This window comes from Acipenser ruthenus, chromosome 4 (assembly GCF_902713425.1).
Source record: "Acipenser ruthenus chromosome 4, fAciRut3.2 maternal haplotype, whole genome shotgun sequence".
Classification (NCBI taxonomy): Eukaryota; Metazoa; Chordata; class Actinopteri; order Acipenseriformes; family Acipenseridae; genus Acipenser; species Acipenser ruthenus.
The window spans coordinates 86,552,729-86,564,843 of NC_081192.1; the positions used below are offsets into that span (position 1 = coordinate 86,552,729).

Sequence of the window (12,115 nt, forward strand, 5' to 3'; positions counted from 1 at the left end):
CAAGGATCCAAGTCCCAATTAAGGTGTAATTGCTTACTATTTCAATCACAAACATACAAATATACAAAACCCAAATATGACTCAGAATAAGAATATTCTTGTATGTGTTTTTATTGTGAACAAAATAATAAAATGTCTTTTACAGAAAGTTCATAACTGCAGATCCTCTTCTTCCTTTAGAGGCAGGTGGTTTCCAACAAACAAATAGTAATCTTTGAAATGAAATCCACAGTCACTGTTTTCGTCTTGTAACTTAATCGTTGGTCTTTAGTTTCTCGTCCGAGAAACCCAAAGTGATGTGATTAGCTTAGCAAAAAAAAGTGTGCAGAGATGTTTCCAATACTCATAAACTCTTCTTACAATGTGAGTAACGTCATCAATTCTTCTGATAGATATTCACACTAGTCTCGCTCAAAGATTCCTTATAGGAATGAATAGGTCGGATAACATTCCCCCTTTGTATCTGTACCCAGTTACAGAAACAGGCTGGTAATCTCTATGGGATCCAGTGCCTGAGCATAAAACAAGCAGCAGGAACAAACGGGAGTCCGCAGCACGGCAGCTTCCAGATGAAGGGAGACAGAAATGGTGCGGCTGAAAAAGGGTTTTGATTCCCTGTTAGAGAAGACCAGAACTTTCTCGTACTTTCCAGTATTTTCACTAAAACTTAATTACATCAATACCTCTTGCACACCAGACATCTCATCTTATTTCCTCACGTTTCTCATGTATTTTATTTTGTTTATTTATTTATTTATTTTTCACAGAAGAGTTACTACTTGCACCATGCTATCCTTTGTATTCAACTGAGAACCCTTGTTACCTCAAGGCCATACACCTTTGGTACACTAATGTCCTAAAAGTGATCAGACACCAGTTTTACATGCACAGCATCAAATATTGTTGGTCAGCTTGTCCTAATGATATTTGGTTAGTTTCATAAAACAGTGGTAGTTTGTATTAAAGGCAGGATATTTATCGAGGAAACCCCAGCTCTATTAACAGAGAGTGAAGGGGCAGCAGTGTTCAGATCAGTGATCTCTGTGCTCCTCCTTGCTGTTGTGTTCCTCTGCAGTCAGAGCTTGTGAAGCCGGTGCAGACTGGCTCCCGGGCTGGGGACCATGAGGACCCTGCTGCTGTTCCTGCTGTGGTGGAAGCTTTCATTTGGGAATTGGTAAGTACAAAACTGAAACCTGTCAGAAGAACTCGTCATCCCCACAGTACCCGTTACTGTTGTATGATGCAGTACAACTGTACGAGACCACTTTTGCACAAGATTTATGTGTATATGGGAAAGATTTTGAATGAATTAACTGGTGGAGTTCCATATGTCGAGCATTTGTAAAAGAAATAGGTTTTTTTTTAGCCTTTCCCAGCCGTGTTTGAGTGCAGCCAGTGCCCCCTCTATGAATGCAGACGTGCCAGGCTCTTGGACTACCTATTGTGGGCAGCAGTGTGGAGTAGTGGTTAGGGCTCTGGACTCTTGACCGGAGGGTCGTGGGTTCAATCCCCAGTGGGAGACACTGCTGCTGTACCCTTGAGCAAGGTACTTTACCTAGATTGCTCCAGTAAAAACCCAACTGTATAAATGGGTAATTGTATGTAAAAATAATGTGATATCGTGTAACAATTGTAAGTCGCTCTGGATAAGGGCGTCTGCTAATAAATAAATAATAAAAATAAATAATAAGACGCTCACTTGCAGTGTGTGGGGTCGCCGATTCCTGTTACACCAGTGGTTAGGGTCGTCCAGCCTTGTCTGGGTGTTTTTTTTAGCTTTTTCCAGCCCTGCGTGAGTGTGTCTCCTCCCTTTTCCCCCGCAGGCGCTGGTGTGAACGAACAGTCCAGGTGCTTGAGGAGGAGGTGTTGTCCCCCAGGCTGGAGCAGCAGGTGCCATGCGCCCAACTGTACCAGTTCAACCTGGAGGGCTGGCGGATCGACGTGGAGAGAATGCGGCACGTCCACGGGGGAGACGACGGCATTGCGCAGTACTACCTGCACAATGTACCCAACGCCATGTGCTACATACACAAGTGAGACTTACTGAGATCAAGGGCAGACTGATCAGGGTTCAAATCATAAAGTAAGAGGTTCCATCTTTGTACACAAGCTGCCGCCAAGGTTCCACACTGTAGCTTTATTTGCAAAAACAAATTTATTTATTTATTACTTTTTTCCATTTAATAAAATGTTGTATCACGTATGAGAAATCAACCAATTACCATTATGGAATAGTTGAAATTACAATACATCTTATCCCGTGAATAGCTCTCACCCCATTCAGAGAACATATTCCACACTCTTTTTTATATATTTACTAGTACTTAATGAGTAGTCTTACTTTTGGTGATTTATAATAAGTTAATTCGTCAAGAGGGTGCTCCCGAGTGGCGCATCCAGTAAAGGCGCTCCTCGCAGGATGTGCCCTATAGCCTGGAGATCGCAGGTTCGAATCCAGGCTATGTCACAGCTAACCGTGACCGAGAGTTCCTAGGGGGCGGCGCACAATTGGCTGAGCGCTGCCCGGGTAGGGAGGACTTAGGTCGGCAGGGGAATCCACGGCTCACCGCGCATCAGCGACCGCTGTGGCCGAGAGGGCGCCTGTGGCTCTGCAGCGGAGCCGCCAGATCTGTGTTGTCCTCCGGCACTATAGGTCTGGTGGCATTGCTGTGGATCTGCAGTGCGAAAAATGACGGCTTGGAAGGAGCACGTTTCGGAGGACGCGTGTTCCAGCCTCCGTTTCCCGAGTCGGCGGGGGGGTTGCGAGCGGTGAGCGGGGATACAGATAATAATTGGGCATGCTAAATTGGGGTGAAAAACCGGGGTAAAAATAATTGGCAACGACTAAATAAAAAAAAAAAAAAAAAAAAAAAGTTAATTCGTCATGTGTAGGGTGTCTCTTATTGTAATAAAAATAATTTAAAGTAACTTAAAGTAACAAGACTACACAGGACATACTGTTTAAACTTGTAATATTTGTTTTTTGTAAAGTCTGTCGACTGCATTCCCAGCTGAAATCTTTTGTTTCGATGACATACATCCCATTCTGCTGATATGGAAGTGTGTTCTGTATCCCTCTCACTCTCTTACAGACCCCCGGAGATGCAATCCACGGTGCACAATCGGACAGTGCGAGAGTGCTGTGAGGGATGGAGCGGGCCACGCTGCACTGAAGGTGAGACTCCTCTGAGCTACTCATGTGTTAAATAAGTTTATTATAATTGTGAGCAGCGTGGGCTAGAAAGCTAGAGCAGTGGTGCGCAGTGTGAGGGGCACAGAGAGTCAGTAAGGGGTGTGTGACTATGACTAAAAGGGCAGGTCTGTAAAATTAAAGGATGGAAAATTTAAAATAAATACATAAATGACAGTTAATTAGTCCAAGTTCTTACCTTTTAAATGAGCCATTGACGATCACTCTAGGACTTGTAGAACCGGAGAAATAATGTTTGAAGTGGCGAGTGTCAGTGAAACTGCAGTGAACAGAGCCATGTATGGGACACCAAGTGTAAAAAAAGCACAAATATTTCAACTCTGCTTTATCAAAAGCAGTGTGAAATTGCGTACCCAACCCGCATGACACCGGGTCCTGACCCGTGTAGGTTTTGACCCGGGTAGAGCATGCCAGTGTGAAAAGGGCACGGACGTTTCAGTTCACAAAGTATCAACTCACAAGTTACCTAAAGATTTGATGAATTACAGAAAATACAGTCTGATATTCAGGGAAATATTGGATTGGTAAAATACTGTATTCTATTACTTTCTCACTAAAGTCACATGACAGCTGGTGTCCAGTAGAAAATAACCATTTCACTGCAATATTGTTTTTAATCTCTGGACATGTGAATGATGCAGATATTTTCCATACATCCATCTTTACAAACCATTCGATCCGATATGACATTCCCTTTTGTTCACACAAACTCCCATTTCCTGCTGATTCTGATTCAGTGTGTCTCATTAAACAAAAAAGAACAAAGGATTATTTACGAATCAGAGGCCATTCAGTCCATCAGCACTCGTCCGGTTGCTTGTAGCTGAGTGATCTCTAAACTTTGTCAAGCCGGGTCACCACTCTCTGAAGTGTCTCCTACGCTCTGACCTAATCAGGGCTTCACTTAAAGAATTGTTCAGGATTAACTTTGTCAACTCCTTTTCAGATTTTAAAGACTTCAGTTAAGTGTCCCCCCCCAATGATTTCTTTGTTTGGAATAAATAGATTCATATTGTGTGTCTGTGTGTGTGCCAGGTGCTGGGGTGAGGGGTCACTGCTACTCCACGTGGAACTGTCAGGATTTCCTGGGCGTCCACAACACTTCCCTCATGCCGATGGAGGAGTGCTGCAGCAGCGGGTGGGGTCACAGCTGGAGGAACGGCTCGGACCAGTCCTGCTTCTCCTGCTCCTACACCTTCATCACAGGTCAGGATCCAGCAGCACAGCTAGGGGGTGGTGTGTCTAGTGCACTGACTGTGCTGTCTCTAATGGCCCGACAGTATAATTCACTCTAATGCCCTGACAGTGTTTTCCCTTTTCCCCGTTATTCACTAGGGGGCAGTGTCTCCAATGCCCTGACTGTGTTATACTCTAGAGGGCAGTGTACTTAATGCTGACTGTGGTATACACTAGGGCCCCTGGTGTATCCCTAATGACCTACGTGACATTCTTCTTGCTCACTTCCCTTATAAACGTTTCCCATAGTAAAAGTTAATAAAGAATTATGAAAGCCTGATAAAGCATGGGTAAGCATTGTAAAGGTCAACGAGCACATTAAAAAACATTATAAACTATGGTAAATGCATAGTATAACCATGGGATAGCGTGATGTAATGATGGGCAGGCTGGTTATATGTTTATCCCAGCCAGAAGGCAGCCCAGACATCGACATAGATCACATTTATTATAGCAGTCAAATGATTCAGACCATACATAGTCTAGTTTTGCAGGTTTAATTCTATAACACACAGGTCACAGTCAGCTACTTCTATTATTAAGTCCACTAATTAACCAACGTTACTCTGGGTACATCTGAGGCATGTCTACACAGGTCGCAACTGAGAGATATTCCACAGAGTGGCACTAAAAAGAACTACAACATTACTTAATGTACAGGAAGCGATTTTTAAAGGTCGTTACAATCTGTACAAACCGTGGTGTTGTTACAGAGCCGCTTTCCTCCTCCTCGTTCCTCCTGAAGCCGCACCTGTCCGCAGGGCTGATCGGGGCCGTGCGAGACTCCAGAGTCTTCTCCACCTGCCTCACCTGGAGCGGCACGCGCTTCCGCACTTTCGATGGGCGACACTTCCCTTTCGAGGGTAGCTGCACCTACAACCTGGCCTCCTCGCTGGACGGCACCTGGGCGATATACATCTCCTCCCCTGCCTGTGGAGCCGCGAGGGTCTGCAGCAAGGTACAGAGCAGCCGCTCATTATCAGTCAGGTCTCCATTAGAATTATTACTAGCAATTGGACTTAGAATGTTGCAGAGAGTGAATAAGCCCTTATAAGGGAACACTATTGACTGGTTTCACACACCCCAATTAGGATTGCCTTATCTAAGGTAAGATTAGGTAGTTCAAGATTAGTGCTTGTGAAACCAGCCATTAGTGTGTATGAATGAAACAAGGCATGGGAAGAGTGTTAACAGATTAGACAGTCCTAGTCGCATCATGGGAAGGAGAGGATGTACTGCATATGGAAAGGTCAGTACAGTAGTAACCCAGTACCAAGTGTGCAGTGCCTAACCTTCACTACTGACTAATCCCAGGGTCTAAGGAATGGGCTTTGAAGATTGATTGAGGGAACTAGAATTCCCTCAAGAACAGAGTTGACAAAGTCGACCTTACACAGAAACCAGTACCAGAGGACACAGTTGGAAATTAGAGACAGACTTAGATTCTCCTTTACCCAGAGTGTGATGAGGATATGGAACGGTTTACACAGCCATGCTGTTGATGCTGAATCACTGGGATCCTTCAAGACCTGACTTGATCAATCAGCTGCTAGGAATCAGACAAGCAATGATGGGCTGAATGTACTCCTTTTGTTCGTAAATTTTCTTACTGTTACCCAGGCTCTGAAGATGATGTTTGGTCTGGAGCTGGTGACTGTGCAAGGGAGAAACGTCTCCATTAATGGAGTGCTCATCACAGAAGGGCAGCCACTCTTCAAGAACGGTAACGTATCTGACATTCACACCCACAGAGAGGATAGTCTATGGGGGAGATTTACTGAACTCTATCCTTATTACTAGGGGTCTACTTAAATCATGGGGAATTTACATATTTTTCGTAGCGAGGTTATGGAATAAAATTAGGATTTCGCTGACATTTCGCGGACCTGTTTAAACATTAAATAAACCTAAGTAGATAATATTTCAGAGCACTATAAAAGCCTAAAAATAGTGGTACTTGCTTCCTTACTAAAACTTAGTGTTGTCATTTGTTAAAGGCAAGCATGCAACATCCCCCAGCAGTTGTTGCCGACATCCTGTCTCAGTGTTGTGAAGACTTGCCCATACATTGAGACTGCACGTTCTGCATACATTGAATTGCCAAGTTATACAGATGTGGAAATCGATTAGAAACAGTCCCAAAACTCGGTTACCCTCAAGGGCATCTGGCTTTCTTTAATATAGGCCATACATGCAGCACATTCGTTGTCATGTTGTTTGTTCCCTCCAGGAATTTATTTTAGTCAAAATAAAGAAAACGTGCCTATTTGGGCCTACAATTCTAACAATGTTTAAAAAGTAAGCAGCGTGTTGTTTGAAGCGAGGTGGCTGTGCTACAGTAGATTGTATCTGTAGTGCTGATTTAACTTGGATACAACCGACAGGAATACTTTGTCATCCGTTTTTGGTATTTTACCTCCAATGCTGAAAACTAGATTTTAGTAACCTAAATCAAAATAACAATGCAACACTGACTCTGCCCCACCTCCTACAGTACAGTACAGTACAGGTCAGAGAGAAGCCAGTACAGACGCAATGACAGGCTGATTAAAACATTGTTGTCATGTTAACAGTAAACAAGAAAGGTAACCGTTCTGGAGTTTTTTGTTTTTGTTTTTAATGCACAGAACAGCGAAGGAAAAGTAAAAAAAGAATTAAGAATTCTACAGAATTAAGATATGTAGTTTGCATTGCTTGCGGTGTGCAATAATTCATTTAAATTAGGTTTCTTTTCTTTTTCTCTCCATACTACTCCGGTATGCATTGGTCCCTAAAGAGGTGAACTTCGTGGTGACCCCTCAATTTCTCGAGTTCTGTGAAATCCGCGAAACCCTGAATTAGGTAGACCCCTACTTATTACACAAGTTTACTATGGTAAACAGTGCTAAAAGCAAAATGTAGTAAAGCTAAACAAAGCACAGGTAAAGCAATGGCAAAGCACAGGAAAGGTTTTTTTTTTCAATGTTTTTTGGACATGTGAACATACTGTATGAGGAACATACTCTGTGTAAATATGATAATATTGCTGCTTTCCATTTACCCAACTACTCATATGAATCAAATGACACAGAAAATGGAGACAGATTTTACTGAATAGTTCCCCTAGTATCAGCAAGTTTAGTAGCTTTGTCCTTGTGAGTTTCTAATAATGATAAGGCTCTGCAGTGCATATTTTCAAAACATTGATTCAATTTTTTAATTAAATACTATTTTTGGAAAGGAGAAAGATGCCTGTACATTTTTCAAAATTAGATCCAAACACCAAAGTAACATAATTGGTGTTCCTGTTTTGTAACATTAACATGACATTTCCATAACATAGGCTACATTTACAATGTAAATAGAGGTAGCACACTATGATTGTCGTGCTACTATTCCTGAAAGAAAATACATTGACTTTTACCCCTGCCATATGGGATGCCATGTGTAAAGCGTTAATATTTTAACACGTCTTTTTTTCCAGATTTAACTTAAATCTTGTATTTTTTCCCCAGATTTATAAATATTGTGAATTTATTTTTTGTGTAATGTGTACATTCAGATATAATTTATAAATCTTAAAATATTTAGCAACTTAGCAACTTTTCAACATTTAAATGCTAAATCTTTATTTAAATATTTATTTTGAGAATCAAGATTTAGCGGTTTGCAAATAAATCTGGATTTTGTGAGTCTCTTAACAAGATTTAACATTTAGCTAAATATTTAACTACATCTTAAATCACTCACCAGCGTGTTCAATTTTCTTATTTATTTATTCCATGCCTTTATCCAGGGCGACTTACAATTGTTACAACATATCATATTATTTTTACATACAATTACATTATATGTTACACATTATTTTTTACATACAATTACCCATTTATACAGTTGGATTTTTAGTGGAGCAATCTAGGTAAAGTACCTTGCTCAAGGGTACAGCAGCAGTGTCCCCCACCTGGGATTGAACCCCCAATCCTCCGGGCAAGAGTCCAGAGCCCTAACCACTACTCCACACTGCTGCCCTATTATTTTATGGTAATTAGGAGGGGCTATGCTAATATTTCATATAGCACACATCTTAATTCAACATGCATTGCATTAAAAGGGTGTTTACAACTTTGTAAGATTTTAGAATGATATTACAGAAACGTTCCCATTTTACTTACCTAATTGTGGTCATATTTGGTTTTTATATCTCTAAGGATGGTTAAATGTAATTATTTGTTAAATGTTTCTAATAAGAGTCCCTCAAAACACAGCATTGGTTCCTTAATGTGCTGTGCTAAAGTTGTGCCAACATGCCACCGCGACTACTAATTAAATACATTTTTTTTAAACTACGTAAGTTTAATATGTGCTTAGTTTTGTGTTATTTTTTTGGTTATTCAGCATTGCGACTATCAGAATTGCTACACTGTAACATAAACTTCATAAAAATGTCTCTGGTAAAAGATGTATGATTCTTAACTACAACTACTATAATTATTATGAGAAGTTTTGTTATATACTGTAAATATATTGTTCAACCGCAGGATTGAATGCTATGATCTTAAGTACCATATCCATATCTAAGGGTATCTCCAGATATATATCTCCGTGTATATGTATAAATAATGTAGCATACAGTACTAACAGATTAACCTGTTTTTACATTATTAAGGCGTGTTTGAAATTCCTGAGAATGTACTTTTGACAAAAGTAATTGTAAGCATAACCAACAGCAATACTAAATTAAATAAACAAAATAAAATCAGTGACAAACTTTTTGACTAAAAGTATTTTTCAATGTCTATTTTCTTGTTGAAAAGTTTGTCATTTGATGAATTTTGTTTCTTTCTTTTGCATGCTGGTATATTTTTAAGCATAGTCAACTTTTTTTCTCTTCTTGAATCTCTCCTGGTCTAGGTATCAGTATTCGCTGGCTGGGAGATTTCATCTTCATCGAGAGCGGGTTGGGGGTTCGAGTAAAGTATAATAGAGACAATATCATCTACGTCACTGTGACCGCAGAGCTGAAGGGCACCACAAGGGGGCTCTGTGGAGTTTACAACGATAACCCCAATGGTAAGATGTTGTCCCACAGTTACACACTAAATCACGCTGCACTCTGAATTTCTGTATTCCGTTTGACAGATCAGCTAGGGTGAAATACAGTCTCAATATAAATTTTAGAATAGCTGATTTGTCATGCAATATATTAAGCACCAATGACACACAACAGGTTGAACAACAATTTTATAATTACCGCACGCCCAGGAAATGTGTTATTGCGCTTATAAAATAACTTTATGTTAGTTTTATAAAAAGAAAACAAACCAAAAAAAACCCTCCAGATTTCAAACTTTAAGTACATTTTTATTGAATGCATCACTTGCAGGCAGCGCAAACGCAAAGTAATTTACACATGTCTAGTTTATTTTTTCTGCCAAAAGATGAAAAAGTTAACGAAAGACCCGGTTTCTCTGGACAGCAGTGTGCACTGAAGTCTAAACTTTTGAAGAATGTAGTAAACAGATAAAAATGAATTATACAGTAAAATTAAACATAGTTGAGGACAACGCTGTTTTAAGTAAAATCTATCCTCCGAATATATAGACAGTACATCTTTAATTGGTACTGTAGTATAAGAAACTGTTGCTGAGTAGCTCAACCTTCATATATATATATATATATATATATATATATATATATATATATATATATATATATATATATATATATATATCATCATCATAGCATCCTCATGATTACACACATTAAATGGTAAATAGAGACTCTGTTCTGCTCTGCCACAGTAGTAAATGCACCAATTAACAGCAATGTTTTCTGACCTTCAAAAACAAAGAACGTAAAAAAATGTGAATATCAAGTCAATATGGTTATTCAATATGTTGCACATTATTACTTTATTATTTATAATTTTGGCACACTATTTGGCAGCGAAACATATATTGCACATTATTACTTTATTATTTATAATTGTGCAACACTCTTTGGCCGCGGCAGTAATCCTGCCACGCGACTCTATTTGGCAGCGACACGGCAGCCACACCGGGTTGTCTGGGAGAAGTGTCCAGAAAAAGGGAGAGGTCCGGCAAATAAGGCAGAGTTATATGTACTATGATTTTAAGAATGTTTTAGTAGGACAGATTGTATTCTGCTAAAAATGTGTAGTGAAACATGGTTGTGTTAGGGATAGAAACAATATTTTCTTTATAGAAATATTTATTTATTTACCATCAATGTCTGTATGGGGACTGTCGATGGAAATTAGGCATTTGGCTACATGAATTATACAATGCATCTGTCTTTACATGGCATCAATTTAATATTTGTATTGTCAGATACAACAACAACAACAACAACAACAACAACAATAATAATTAATACATCCATACAGATAATCATGCATATCCACTTCCCCTACCTACTCTGATTTATGTTACACCACTCTCCAGTGGGCACAGAAAGGTTTAACCCCTTGTGTGTCTGCAGATGATTTCACTACGATGGGCGGGGCTGTCTCTCAGTTTGCTGCAAGTTTTGGAAATTCCTGGCGAGTCCCTGACGTACAAACCGAGGTAAAGTGACAACAAGAAAGTACTGTAGGAACTATTCCTGGTAATTTATGAAACCTACAGGGGCCTTGCAGTCCTGTCATTATCCAAACGAAGGCCTGACGTTCAAAGCTTGCATTAAATTACATGCACTTCAACTTCATTAGAGCACTGTTGAGTTCACTGTTGTTTGACCAACATGCAGGTGTAATGAATTAATAATATTTAGCTTAATACATCAATGTTAACAAAAACATACTTAAAAGTTTTTGAAATGTACACTTTCAGATATAATTTATAAATGCATTTATTGAAAACGCGGATCACAAATTCAACATTTTAAACCAGTATGACAATTAAATCTGGAAAAGAATGCTTCAGTCTTTTAAATCTTTTTTTTTTTTTTTTTTTTGGCGAGTCTGCATTTAGCTGACATGTTAAATCTGGGAATCTAAAAAATAAATCTGTGAAAAAGTACATGAAACTTAAATCTTTTTTTTTACACTTGGCATTAACATTTAGCTAACAGATAAATCTGATATACGTGGTCTTTCAGCATTTTAAAGTAAGTTAAATCTTTGTCGTTAGCAATCAAATCTGTAAAAATAAATCTGTCTTTTAAAAATAAATATTTATTTTGCCAGCTAAATCTGAAGCTAACATGCAGATGAGTCCCTGTCCATTTAAGCATTTGACATAGGGGACTTCCGCCTTCTTTGCATTATTATATGCTGAATAATATAATATTGTCAAGTATAGCAATACAATAAGGATTACTGATTTCAACAGGAGCAACACAGAAGGAATTACTAAATACAGGTTTTAGATTTTGGTTAAGAAATATCACACTGCAAAAAATACTGTTTTTCAACCGTTGCCTTTTTTTAATTGTTTATTTTTTTATAATTGACATACAAATACAAACATTGAAGAACTATGCTAAATCTTTATTTTAAAAATAAATATATATTTTGTTATTAAATATTTATTTTGAGAATCAGATTTAGCTGTTCTCAAATAAATCTGGATTTTGTGAACTTAAAATATTTAACTAAATATTAAATCTCTAAAAAAAAAAGGGTAAAAATCGTCTTTTAGAGATTTAGCTGGCCACTTAAATATTTAG

General features: G+C 38.9%; 1 protein-coding gene across 1 annotated transcript in view; it reads left to right on the plus strand.

The window, feature by feature from the left end:
* The first annotated feature begins 1,240 nt into the window (after positions 1-1,240).
* Positions 1,241-12,115, plus strand: part of sspo (SCO-spondin) — a 108,275-nt gene continuing 97,400 nt past the window's right edge. Inside the window, exons 1-8 of the mRNA XM_059023438.1 lie at positions 1,241-1,245; positions 1,824-2,033; positions 3,093-3,175; positions 4,247-4,417; positions 5,161-5,405; positions 6,068-6,170; positions 9,338-9,496; positions 10,928-11,013. Coding sequence (XP_058879421.1) covers positions 1,241-1,245; positions 1,824-2,033; positions 3,093-3,175; positions 4,247-4,417; positions 5,161-5,405; positions 6,068-6,170; positions 9,338-9,496; positions 10,928-11,013 — 1,062 coding nt within the window. The remainder of the gene's footprint in view (positions 1,246-1,823; positions 2,034-3,092; positions 3,176-4,246; positions 4,418-5,160; positions 5,406-6,067; positions 6,171-9,337; positions 9,497-10,927; positions 11,014-12,115) is intronic.